The sequence below is a fragment of the Lissotriton vulgaris genome, chromosome 5 (genome assembly GCF_964263255.1).
Source record: "Lissotriton vulgaris chromosome 5, aLisVul1.2, whole genome shotgun sequence".
NCBI lineage: Eukaryota > Metazoa > Chordata > Amphibia > Caudata > Salamandridae > Lissotriton > Lissotriton vulgaris.
The window spans coordinates 77,142,167-77,156,119 of record NC_141693.1 but is presented as its reverse complement, the minus strand read 5'-3'; the positions used below and the strand labels follow the sequence as shown (position 1 = coordinate 77,156,119).

Sequence of the window (13,953 nt, the reverse complement as noted above, 5' to 3'; positions counted from 1 at the left end):
TACAATCTGAGATCCTTTGACATATTTCTTTTGCAGGATAGGGACTTGTGTGAACTCAGCAATGGCCTTTACACACTGTAGCAGCAAGACCTGCTCCTTACACACTGAGAGGAGGATAATAAACCAACCTTACCTGCTCAGGGTGCTTCTGACATCCTGCAAAACAAAGAAAGAAACGTAATGGAATTAGTTTTCACAAAAGATAATGAATGTTGGCATTAATTTAGGAGTTAAATGTATTTGGAACCATAAGTTTCATGGAACACTAATAACTAGCTCTATTTAGAGGACATTGGGGCGGGCGCTGCCCCTCCATCCTCGTACAAACTCTGATATTCTGTCAACATAGGTTGTTATATCCTGAATGGAAATCCCATGACATAGCAAAATCTGTGATATTCTGAATGGGGTCACGACACAGCAGAGACCGTGATATTCTGAATGGGAAGCATGACATGGCACATTCGGATATTCTGGATGGGTTCACATAACACAGTTACGTTCTGAACAAGGTCTCATGAGTCAGCACTCTTTGATGCTATGAATGAGTTCATATTACACAGTCTGATATTCTGAAACTGTCACACGACTTCAATATTCTGTTATGGTAACATATGAACCAGGACAGTGTGTGATATTTTGATTGAGGTCACATGATAGACACATCTGTAATATTTTGAAATGGGTCAAATGACACTGCATTGTTTGTTATATTCTAGTCTGTATCACATAACTCAGCACATGGTGACTTTCACATAATAATACAATTGATAAATAACCTCCTCCCATAAACGTGCCATTTTACAAGATCTCATTTGCGATAACACACAAACTAACAGCACAGCTCCAGAAGTAGTTTAGGAAGATCTCTAACCCGGAAAACCCCAACTTTTCACTTTTTGACCACTGGTACTTGGACCTCTCCTGTGATACAAGCCGTCCAAAAGACATCTCATCCACTGTAATCGCTATTACAATGGAATTATGAACTGCTTTTTAATATATGGCCAGCTCTGCTTGAGCAGTTAGGGTAAGGGTCTCTAGGTAGGTTGCAGAAGACATTGATAAAGACTATGTGTACACTGAGTTTTGCATGAGTTGATTAGGGTGAGGGTGGAACAGGTCTGTTGTGTGTTTTTTTTTTTTTTTTAATTATATTTTTATTGCAGAGTTATAAACCACAGGATACAATTAAACAGCCAGTACACTTGTGGGCTCCCCCCATCCAATGATAGTTCACAGTCGTACACAGCCATTCAGCCCGCATCCCGGAGGCCGGGCGGCATATCACATCGCTCAAAAATGAACACACCACAGTGTACGTCCCATTGGGACCCTGGCTGGAAGGTCGTTTTGTGTATCTGCTTTTACCTCCCACCCATAACAACATTCCCGTCAGCCATCTCCGTGATAATCAATGAAATCGCCCTTACCGGGGCCTGCCCTAGGCTATATGGACCCTCGCACCTGGCCGTTCCACCCAGTCGGTCTACCCTCCACTCAGTGCCCACCGTCCCAGTAGATCCAAGGCCCTAACAAGCAACCCTCCAATGGCTTCCGGCCCTCCCCAAACCCCCTACAACCAACCCCCCCAAAGCCCCCCCTCCCCTGGCAACTGCTAAGGTGTGTGCTTCGCCCTATCGAATTGGATGGGTCCACTACAGTACGTAGTACCATACTTCTGTGTTCGCCCCGCGGTGTCCAGCGGCTTAGTTCTCGCCTTCCTCATCCTCAACCAAAGAATCACGCAAAGCCTGTACCACTAACTCCCATGCACGCGCCGCATCCAGTGCCTTCTCATTCCCCAACTTTACTGCTTGCTTCATCCGGAGCACACTCTCGCAGTCAGACCACCGCAGCAGCTCATTCTTCCATCTACGCAGTGAGGGGCCTCCCCTGGACTTCCAGTGCCACGATATTTCCCTCTGTGCCAATATCAGACCCAGGTCTATGAATTTACTTGTCACCTTGGTGTGCTTAGTATGCGGGAACCAGAGCAGTAGGCACGCCGCCATGTCGAATTCTACCTCCCTGTCAGTCACTTCATTCAGGAGCTCCCCTACCTCCGCCCAATAGGTCCCCAGTTGTGGACACCCCCAAAACAAGTGGTCCATGTCCGCCCCTAGGGACGAACACCGGGGGCAACAGGCATCCGGCACCCGAAAGTACCGCTGTAGTTTCTCAGGAGTTAAATAGGCCCTATGGAGCACATAGAAATGGACCTGCTGAAAGCGCGCGTTCCTAGTGCCCTTCCACGTGCGTCGCAGGATATGGCCCCATGCCGTATCCGGTATGGGCCGGCCAACGCTCACCTCCCATTTAGCTTTGAGCCCGTGGAGTGGTTCCAGCCCTTCGTTCAGCATCCTATTATGGAGGCATGTCACAGCTTTGAATGTACCAGCCGCCATCACCACATATTGGCATGCCATAGTCGTCGCAGGTTCCAAGAGCCCCTCTTTCCAGTGCTTTTGTACGGCAGCCACAACTGCCGCATGTAGGAGGAAACCCCCCTCAGGCAGTCCGAACTGGTCCCGGAGCACTTCAAACGGCGCCAAAGCCCCATCTACGTACAAGTCGCCCACCACCTGCAACCCCGCCTCCTCCCAATCCAACAACGGGGACCAATCTCCTCCGTGTGGCAATGCCGTCAACATCCCGATCGGGATCTCCGGGGCATAAGGCCGCGATGCCCTCGCTCTCCGAAGGCTCCTCTGCCAGCACAGCCGGAGCGTCCGCTCTTCCATGGTGAGGGCCCGTAGCTCGAGCCGCTGCTGCATGATGATGTAGGACAGCACGTGGCGCTGTATTCCCCGATCCCGGTCCTCCTCCGGTCCCCGGAACACCCTGGCTACGTTCTGCGTGAGGACCTGCAACTGCGCCGCTAGATAATACAGCTCTAGGTCGGGCACGGCCATGCCCCCTTCCAGCTTGGGGCGAAGTAGCGTGCTCAGGGCTATTCTGCGGCGGCCATGCCCCCATAGAAAGCCAGTTATCATTGACCGCAGTTCCTTAAATACCCCCTGGGGAATCCAGACAGGCAGCGTCCGGAAATAATATAGGAAGCGGGGGAGCGCCACCATTTTCAACAGTGCTATCCTGCCCAGGACTGTCAGCGGGAGGGTCGACCAGAAAGTCAAGCTGCCCCGTAGCGCCCGGACACAGCGGCCAATGTTACCCTCCAAAAGGTCCGCGGCCGAGTGGTAAATGCGGACGCCCAAGTAGGTGATGCAAGAGGGTTCCCATACCAAACCCAAATCGCTGCTAGGGGCTGGCGATCCCGCTCTCAGCGGAAACACGCAAGTCTTCGCCCGATTGACCTTAAGGCCCGACAGCCGGCCGAACTCAGACAGCAGATGCATCGCTCCAACCAATGCCCCCGAGGTGTCAGCTAGGTACAGGAGCAAGTCATCCGCATAGAGCGATATATAATGCCATTGCCCATCACTCACTATCCCCGCGTATCGGTCGCCTGACCTCGCATGGACCGCCAAGGGTTCCATCGCCAGGGCAAACAATAGAGGGGAGAGAGAGCACCCCTGTCGTGTTCCCCTGCCCACCGGGTACGCCTCAGACACCAGGCCGCCCAATCGTACTCTCGCCGTCGCCGAGGTATATAAGACCCTCGTCCACCTTCGAAACCCGTCACCCATGCCAAACCTCTCCAGCACCCCATCCAGGAAAGGCCATTCCAAGCTATCAAAGGCCTTCTCGATGTCCACAGACAGAACCGCCGGCACTCCCTCCCCATCCAAGATTGCGTCCATTATTCCCACCAGGCGGCGGATGTTCATCGCCGTGCTCCTCGTGGGTATAAACCCGGCCTGGTCCCTGTGCACCAGGCCCGTCATATGCGGGGCCAGTCTGGTGGCTAGGATGCGACTCAGGATTTTATAGTCCACCGTCAGCATGGACAGCGGGCGATAAGACCTCACGTCCGCGGCATCCCGGCCAGGCTTGAGGAGCGGTACTATCAAGGCCTCCCGCATGGACCCAGGCAATGCCCCCTTCTCGAATGCTTCCGTATACACCACCAGCAGCCTGGGCGCCAGGGTGTCCACATAGTGTTGATAGAACTCGATTGGCAGTCCGTCCACCCCGGGCGTCTTGTTACGGGCCATATGTTTGATGGCCACCCGAATTTCCGTAAGCGTGATCGGGCTACCCAGTTCCCTCGCGTCCTCCTCGTCCAGGACCGGGAGCGGCCTCTCCCCCAAGTACTCCGCGATGTCCTGAACCCCCACTCCCAGCTGGCTCCGGTACAGTTCCTCATAGTAGCCCCTGAAGCGGTCCAATACAGCCGCCTGGGAGTACACCATCTCTCCCTGCGCATTATTAATGCTGAGAATCGGGCAGCCCCTAAGTTCCGGGTTAGCTAGTCTGGCCAAGAGGGTACCCACCTTGTCCCTTTCTGCGTGTGCCCTGATAATGTACTGCCTATAGTCATAACATCTCAACCGTTCCGTCTCCGCGGCTACCACTTCCTTCGCCTCCAACAACTGGGCCTGTAGGCCTGGCCTAGCTGGCCTGCGGCGCTCCAAGTCCCTCAAAGTTTCCTCCGCTTTCATTAGGTCATTCAGCACAGTCGTACGAGCATTCGAGAACCTGCCCAAACACACCCCTCTCACCACCACTTTCATTGCATCCCATTCAGTAGATCTACTCGCAGCCGTGCCTTCATTCACACTGAAATAACTATCAATGCCCTGCCGGACCGCATCGGCAAACACAGAATCCTCTAGTGTCTCCGGGCGAAGCCGCCATGTTGGTATCACTGAGCGCTCCCTCTGCCACTGAATATGCACCAATAGGGGGTTATGATCGGATATAGTCCTAGCCAGGTACTCCGCGTGGGTAATCAATGGGGCTAGGGATCCCCCGCAAAGCACCGAATCGATCCTGACATGTAGATCATGGAGAGCGGAATAAAAGGAATAATCCCTGGTTCCCCTGTGCCCCTCCCTCCAGACATCCAGCAACCCCCATCGTTCTTGCCAGTCCTTCCTGTGCGCGGCCAGCCTGCGCACAGGAGAGTCTACCAGGGGGGGATGGGACCTATCCAGAGCAACATCCGTAATCGAGTTGAAGTCCCCCCCTAGCACTATCGGACCCGCCAGGAAAGAGGCCAAGGACCCCGAGAGGCTATCAAAGTATCGGCCTTGGTCAGTGTTCGGTGCATAAACACAACAGAAAACCACATCCCGTCCATATAATCTCCCCTCCACCGCTACAAACCTGCCATCCGGATCTACTACTTGATTCAGCACTTGAAAGGGTATCCCCGCCCTCACCCAGATCAATACCCCCCTGGCATACGCCGAGTAAGTGGTGCCAAAGACCTGGCCCCGCCATCTTTTCTGCAAGGCAGCGCACTCTTTTTTGGTGAGATGAGTCTCCTGGAGCATAGCAATCTGAACCCCCCTGCGTACCAGGTATGCATGTACTTTGTGACATTTCACCATAGTCCGCAGCCCCCGGACATTCCACGTTAGGCATTTCAAGTTAGGTAATGTCCCCATTCCAACTCCGTACAGTCCGAACCAAATAACAACGATCCACGGCCCCCCCAATGCAGTTGCCCCCCCCCAAACAGTCCCAAAACTGAAACATTCCCCAAACCCCACTCCCCAGGACAGAGCACACGAACCCAATGGCCGCCCCCATCCAAACCTTGATCCAACTTCTCACACCCTTACCCTGTGGTCTCCACCACAGTCGACCTTAAGGGCCTAGGGGGGGTGAGTCGTCGCCGACCCCAGCTTGCGGAGCCCACGTCCCGCACTTCATCCCCTCCAAAACACACAGCTCCCCCTCCCGGCAACCCGCCCCCCGTCAACAGGATATCACCCTACCATGAAGTCCCGATCTAGTCCCAGTTCTATCTCAGCCGCAGAAAATAACATCCGAAGTCTGTGGGGTTACTATCGGCCCCTTCTGGCTCTCCGCCTCCGAAAGTTCCTCTCCTGTTCTGCTGCCTTCCCCTCCCGAGTCCGTTTCGGCCCGTTCACTGTTCTGTTGCGACCCTGTAATGGCCGCCGTCGCTGCGAGTGCATCCCTCTTCTCCGCCGCCATTTGAGCCTCCCGTTTCTCCCGCTGGCGCCTGTTGCGGGATCTGATGCGTTGTGACTGCCGCACCCGGGGCTGCTTGGGTTGGTCTCGCCGACTTTGGTGTGATCTGTCCGTCCCCGCTCTATACGACTCAAGCCATTGCCAGACTTCGTCCGGAGTCTGGAAAAAGTGCGTGGTGCCATCCATGATAATCCGCAGCTTGGCCGGGTAGAGCAAGGAGTACTGGATGCCTTCCTCCCTGAGCTCCTTCTTCACAGCAAGGAACGATGCCCTGTCCTTCTGGACCGCCTGCGTATAATCCGGAAAGATCGTTACCTTGCTGTTCTCCACCTCATAAGGGCACGACATCCTGGCCCGCTGGATGAGGAGATCTCGGTCCTTGTAGTGGAGGAGCCGCACCACCATCGGTCGGGGGGGGCGGCCAAGTCCCGGCGGGCGAGCGGGCACCTGGTGAGCTCGCACCAGAGTGAAAAATGGAGTAAGCCCCTCCGGCGCCACCACAGTGCGGAACCAGTTCTCCATGTAGGCCACCGCATCCTCCCCCTCAATCCGTTCCGGCAGGCCTATGACCCGCACGTTGTTCCGCCTATTGCGGCCTTCGGCATCCTCCGCCCTCCGCTCCAGTGTGTCCAGTCGGGCCAAAATGTCCGTGATCCTGTGCTCCGCGGTCACCACCGATGGCTTCAGGTCCAGCAACAGTTGGTCATGATCCTTGACCCGATCCGCCAGCTTCGCGTGATCCGCGCGTAGCAGCCCCAGGCCCGTGGCCACTTGGGCAATGTCATTGTGCAATGCCTCCTTAGTGGAGGTAATCGCCTCAAGGATGGCATCCAAACGCCAGTTCAGGCGCTGTTCCTGATCAAGCTCCGGGGAGGGACTCTCACTCAGCCGAGTCGATGTCGCCGAATCCCCCTCGCGGCTCCCGGGCATCGGCCCTCCGATCGCCGCCATGTCAGGGCGCTGCGTCACAAGTCCGGCCACCCGTGCTGCGGGTACACCCGTGGGTCCGTGCCTGCCACCGGGCACCGGGCAGTGCTATGTACCCGCCGACGTTCTCAGGAACAATGGCTAGGCGGACGAGCTCCGTTCCGTCCCCCCTCTTTGGCCTGCGGGGGGAAGGATGGGTCTTAGGGCGGCGGCCAGCAAGGGCCCCCGATCTTCCGGGTGGGTCGGGTCAGCGTCCCCTGGTCTCAGGACATCGCGCCGCCAATCCTAGTGTGTCGGGCAGCCGGGTGCAGGGTCCCTTGCTACTTGGCGACAACCGGACTCAGGGCTGAAGTTCGGGACCGTCCGACCTCCTCGCCGCCATTTTCTTCACACCCTGGGTTACACCTCGGCCGCCTCTTCCCTCGATCTCCTCGGGGCCAGCAGTCCCCCAGCGACTCTCCGATTACGCCCGGCTGTCCCCTTACACTTCAGAGGGCAGGAGCGTCGTCTCCGGGTCGCCTAGGGTCCCGAAAAACAGGAGAATTAGCGGGATTCCGCGCGGAGCTGCGAGCTCACGCCGCCATCCCGATCGGCGTCCAAGCCACGCCCCAACGGGTCTGTTGTGTGTTAATCTAAGGGCACAGAATTTTGTATCTATTGTCCGTCAATGCAACCCAAGATGGAAAGAGCCTGCCAAAAAAAGAGGTAGTTTGGGAGTATATTAAAGTCCTTTGAAGGTGTCCAGGCTCCCCTGAAAGGAAGGAGGGCGACAGGTGCCACTTTGAAGTGCACCTTCCAGCTTTATTCTCCTCCAGAAGAGTTGCTGTGGACAGGTTTGTGTACTAGCAGCGGAGGAAGGCCACTCCGTCTTTTGTGTCTCAGATTCCACCAAGGCACAGCCACTTCCACACCCACTTACTGCCAGGTTTGAGCAAACAAACTCTTTGGCCTGACCATTCTGGGCAAATAAATACTTTTACATTTAGGGGTCTCTAGTTGGTAGAGGTAGGTACCTTTGAACAAATAAGGACACTTGCGTCTAGTCTGGGAAAGGGGGGTACACTCCTAAAATAACCCCTGCTCACCCCATTGGTAGCTTGGCACGAGCAGACATGCTTATCTCAGAGGCAGTGTGTAAAGCATTTGTGAACACATACATTAACCCAGTGACACTACAGATGGACACCACACAAATTGTAGTATAAAAATAAGTATTTTATATAAACTTAACACAAGACCACAAACAACAACAATCCACAATACTGTACTTTAAAAATGGTAGAATTAACTTAGTTCTTTTAAGATATAAAATACGACAAAGAGTTCAATGTACCTTAGAATGGGTAACGTTATACAACAAAAGTGTTGCAGGGAAGGTGATGCATCGGTTCCTTACACGCAAAAACAGTGATGCGTCTGGTCACTACTGATGCGTAGGCTTTGCGTCAGTTTTTCTCTGCAAGGGAAGGTGATGCGTCAGTTTCTTACTGAGCTTCCGTGGCGATGTGGCCTGCAACGCCGTGATGCGATGAAGATTCAGTGCAATGAAACAAAGATGGCGTCTTCTCTTGGATACGACACAATGCGTGCACACGCAACTGCCGTGCGGCAACTCAACGATTCTTCTGACCGCGACAGGCCCTGGGACATGCTTACCAGTGATGCGCGGCATCTGAAGGGACGTCGATCCTCTTCTCCGGCGACGCGAGGCGCTTCGGCAACAATGCAACAGTTTACAGTGGTGACGCGCTTTCCCAGCGATGCGACAACAGCAGCTGCGGCACACTTCCCTGATGAGGTGGCAGCATCTGGTGCGACGTCGATCCTCTTCTCCGGCGATGCGAGGCGCTTTCGCGTTGTGAAGCGACTGCAGCAGTTCTGCGACACGCTTCTCCTTTGTGAGTCGCGCTTCCAGCTCCTTGCGCCACGCAGTCCCTCAGAAAGCCCAACACAACTGCAGGCAGTTCCAAAGAACTCCTGGGGAGCTGGTGGGTGAAGTCTGTTGGCCCCGAGACTTCAGCAGGAGGCAAGCTCTTTCTCAAGCCCTTGTAGATCTTTCACAAGTTGATGAAAGTACACACAAAGTTACTCTCTCCTTTCTTTGGCAGTCATGCAACCACTGCAGGTCAATCCCCCAAGCAGCACTTCTGCTTAGGGATAGTCTCTCCTCAGTCTCTCTGGTTATTCTCTTCAGCAAAGGTTTCTTCTTGTTTCCCAAACGTGATCTAAAGTTCTGGGGTCTGGGTCCCACTTTTATACACAGTTTCTCTTTGTTCTCTGAAGGCAGAGAGGCCTTTTGCCTAGTCCAAACCAGTTTGGTCAGTCCTGGAGCACTCGGTTTACACGACTCCTTTCCTTTCATAGTGCAGGGCAGGGACAACAGACGCACCACAGGAGGTAGAGCCAGCATTGTGGAGGGAAGGCATAGCCCTATTCAGGTCCCAGGTGCAACTCCTCCATCCGCATGCAGTTCTCTATATTCAGCCCTGTGCTGACTCACCCAGTATCCTGGAATCCCCCAGCTCCTGTCACTCAAACTCCAGACAAGGAATACACAACCTAGCAGAGGCGGGCTTGGATGGTTAGACAAGAAAATACCTACTTTCTAAAAGTGGTATTTTCAAACACAGAATGTTAAAACCAACTTCACTAAAAGATGCATTTTATCATTCTGAGTTCATGATTATAAGAGGTTATAGTCAAACTGCCCATTCTGGCCTATGGGGAACAGGTAGCCTTGCAATAGTGAAAAACGAAATTAGCTGTAATTCACTATTAGGACATGCCAAACACATCAGGGCTTGTCCTACTTTTTACCTACAATGCACCCTGCCCTTGGGCCCTCCATAGCGGTGACTAATATGCAGAAAAGTGAAGGTTTAGGGATTGGCAAGTGGGTGCACTTGTCCTGTCAACATGGCAGTACCAGACTGCACACAGGCTCCGCAATGGCAGACCTGAGACCCACTTTTACAGGCTGCTTCTGTGGGTGGCAAACCCAGTGCTGCAAGCCCACTAGCAGCATTTGGTTTACAAGCCCTGGGCACAGTAAGTGCACTTTACTAGGGTCTGACAAGTAAACCAAACCAACCAATCATGGAATCACTAATCCATACATCAATTTATAATAGGGAGAGCATATGCACTTTAGCACTGATCGGCAGTGAAAAAGTGCCAAGAGTCATAAAACCAACAAAAACAGGTCAGACAAATACAGGAGGAAGGCAAAAAGTTCAGAGATGACCCTGCAAAAAGGGCCAAGTCCAACAAATACATTATCAGGAAATGCCTGAAACTCGCTCCAGAGATGGATCTCTGGAGCCCACATCTATGTCTGTTCAATTAGGATGAATATTGGCTAGACACACGGAACAGTGCCAGGATTCTCTTTAACCATCGTCAGGAGCATAGAGCATGGCTGGTGTGCAATATTGCAGCCTCAGACTCAGGACACCTGATTGCAGACTTCCTGGGTGGGAGCCCTACAAGGAGAGCTGTAGACTGCCTAAAGAAAGCAGGAACTATCTGCTGGACATATGGGGTTTGTGGACTGCATTCATACAGAAAGCCACTTTGAGTAGGCATCCATCAGCACAGCTGCCTGGGAATAACGTGCTGTGCAAGGCACTTGGCTCCTAATCTTGATGGAGCTGCTGCATCTACCTTGAGGGTACAGTCTTACTAGACGAGGTACGAGAGGAGTGCTCTGCAAAAGAATGGAACGAGCAGAAATGGTACGAGGAGTGCATCTGCAAGAGGAGATACAAGCAGATGGGGTATGAGAAGAGCACCCTGCATGAGGAAGTAGACTGGGTATGATAAGAGTGCTCTGTAAGAGGAGGTACGAGCAGAAGGGGTACGAAAAGAGCACCATGCATGAGGAGGTAAGAGCAGAAGGCGTATTAGGAGAGAATTTAGTTTCTTGCTAATTTCCTGACAGAGACCATAGCTCCTGCACAAGTCACTCAGAGTTGAGGCAAAAAGGCAGGTGAATGCTCGAGACGAGCTCATGTCAGGGAGAGGTTCCCTCAAACGCGTATCCTAGAAGGGAAAAGGCAGATGCCCAGGAGGAGCAGGCACCAGTGTAAAACCATCCTTATGGCTGTAACATATGTTAAGGCACTGCAGGAAGGTGACCAATGTGTGGTGGGTCAAAAAGGGTTTCCAGGTAACTGTAAAAACAAAGAGTTGCTGAGGGAACAGGACTACCGTAACAAAGTATCTTGCATCTGGCTACAGTTTTGTTTTATTGTGTGCTGGCATGTACCCATGTCTGAGTGTCCAACTGCATGTGAAACTGGTATCCTGGCATTCTGTGTGCACAGAAGCCTAGGCCTTTCCATGACAATCTGAGGTAAGTTATAGAAAGAGGCGGTGGTACCGTTCTGAGATTTCTAAATCATTTGGCTTCAAAGGTAACTTTTCTATGTCTGACAAGATTACAGTCTCTTGGCCCCACTCACTGGGAGGGCTGATGGGAAGGTGGGGGTGGAGGCAACGCAGGCTGAGTGTACACATATATATGTATGTTTGTCCAGTGGACAAACTTGAAGTCTTCTGAACCACAATACTTGTACCAGTGGGATCCAATTTGGATGGTGCCTGGTTTAGCACGGCACAAGGTGGAGGATAGATAAAGCTTCCTCAGGCAGTGGACAGTGGTAGTGCATGGACTACGTTTCTTTGGCTGGAGGGTGGACACCCAGATACTAACATGAAGGAGGATGTAGACTGGGCTACCTGTAAAAAAATTCAACAAAGTTCTTGTTAGCAAATAGTGGCCGATTAATTCGTCCAGTGTTGAGTTGGGCCAGCAGTTTCTGTTAATCAACATGAGGAAGTTTCAAGACCAGGTTTGCCCTTTTGTATGTCGATTGTTACCTCGGGAAGGATGATGACAGCCAAGTGTAGTGATCCACCCTTCATTGTTTCTTTGTTTTGGATACTACGGCTTGGAACCAGCATCATTGCTACCTTCTGAGTAATAATCACCTTGCACACAAACTGTCTGCCAAATATCCAGAAAATGAAATTCAAAAGGGAACCATTGGAAGGAAAATGCTACTTACCCAGTATGCATCTGTTCTTGGCATATAGAGCTGTAGAGTCATATGCTCGGCATAGACTGCCATCTAGTGATGGGTCCGCTTGTTTGCACTTTGTTCTTCTTCAAAGAAGTCTTTCCAGTCACGAGGTAGGCGACTCCTCCTTTCGGTGATAGTGCGCATGGGCATCGACTCCATTGTAAGATTGTTTTCCCACAGAGGGTAATAATGGAGTTAGTAAAAGTAGTAAAAGGATATGTCCATGAATGCATGTATCTAAGTAAGATGTTACTGCAACAGGTATAGGTACCCGGGCAGGCGGGTGGCCGCATACGACTCTACAGCTCTATATGCCAAGAACAGATGCATACTGGGTAAGTAGCATTTTCCGTTTGAGACAATGAGCTGTAGCTCATATGCTGTGCATTGATTACATAACATTTATCTCCCAAAGCGGTGGCTAACCTGTATCTGTTACAGTGGTTTGAAATAGTGTACGTATAACTGCCTGGCCCACTCTAGCTTGCTGTCTTGCTAACACATCTACACAATAGTGTTTTGTGAATATGTGAGGTGTAGACCATGTTGCAGCTTTGCATATGTCATCTATAGGTATATTTCCTCAGAATGCAATAGAAGCCCCCAGTTTGTGTGTAGAGTGTGCTCTAGGGGAACTGTTAACGTTAGTTTTGCTTTTACATAGCATATTTGAATGCACTTGATTATCTACTTAACAATACCCGATTTTGAGATGGGATTGCCTTTGTGTGGTTTAGCAAAAGCGACAAAAAGTCAATTTGTGTTACTGAAAGGTTTGTCCTTTCTATGTAATAAAGCAATGCTCTCTTCACATCTAATGTGTTTAGGGCACATTCTGTCACTGAATCTGGTTGAGGGAAAACCACAGGTAACTCAACAGATTGATTGATATGAAAAGCAGGAATGACTTTTGGAAGGAATTTAGGATTAGTATGAAGAACCTCTTTATTTTGGTGCTATGATAACAGGCACTGTAAAAAGAGATAGATGTGGTCTATTCTGGAGGTATGCAGCTATTGCAGCCAGATGTAAGCGTATGGATGTGTACGCTAAATTGGAGCATTGTAGATGTAACAAACAACATATAATGCGGGTTGATGTTGTTGTTATTACAGTATATCCACTTTACTGCATAGCAGGCTCTTGTGGTAGGACGTCTAGTCTCTTTGATACTATTCAAGCAGTCTGGCGGTAGATTAAGATAGCCAAACTCTAAAACTTCAGGAGTCAGATCACCAGATTGAGTTGACTGGGGTCTGGGTGTCTTATGTCTCCATGGCTCTGTGTGAGGAGACCAGGTGCAAGATGTAGTTTTTAGTGAGGAACTACTGAGAGTTCCAATAGGGTTGTGAACCAAGGTTGCATGCCCATGTGGGAGCAACTAGGATTAGTGTCAGTGACGCTTGTTTGAGTTTCAGAACCACTAATGGAATGAGTGGAGAGGCGAAAAGCATAAGCAAATATCCCTGACCAATTCATCCACAGTGCATCGCCTTTGGATAATGGGTGTGGATACCTGGACGCAAAGTTTGGCCATTTTGCATCTAGATGTGTGGTGAACAGGTCTATGTGTGGGAGTTCCCACATTTGGAAGAATGGGAGTAGAACTTGAGGGTGTATTTGCCATTCGTGGATTTGCTGTGTCTAATGACTGAGCAAATCTGCAATCTTATTGTTTACTCCTGGATGGTGTTCTGCTAGGAGATATATTTGGTGATGTATGGCCCATTTCCAGATGATCTCTGCTAGCTGTGGCAGCTGGAGAGGGTGTGTCCCTCCCCGTTTTTTACGTGGTACATGGCAGTCATGTTTGTACGAATTAGGACAGTCTTGCATACTAGCTGAACTTGAAATGCTTTCAGTGCCAGAAAAATCA

General features: G+C 51.4%; 1 protein-coding gene across 1 annotated transcript in view; it reads right to left on the bottom strand.

The window, feature by feature from the left end:
* The window catches only part of LOC147710237 (E3 ubiquitin-protein ligase TRIM39-like), a 192,891-nt gene that overhangs the window by 94,281 nt on the left and 84,657 nt on the right, over positions 1–13,953 (bottom strand). Inside the window, exon 4 of the mRNA XM_086920910.1 lies at positions 134–156. Within this exon, the coding sequence (XP_086777036.1) occupies positions 134–156 (23 nt within the window). The remainder of the gene's footprint in view (positions 1–133; positions 157–13,953) is intronic.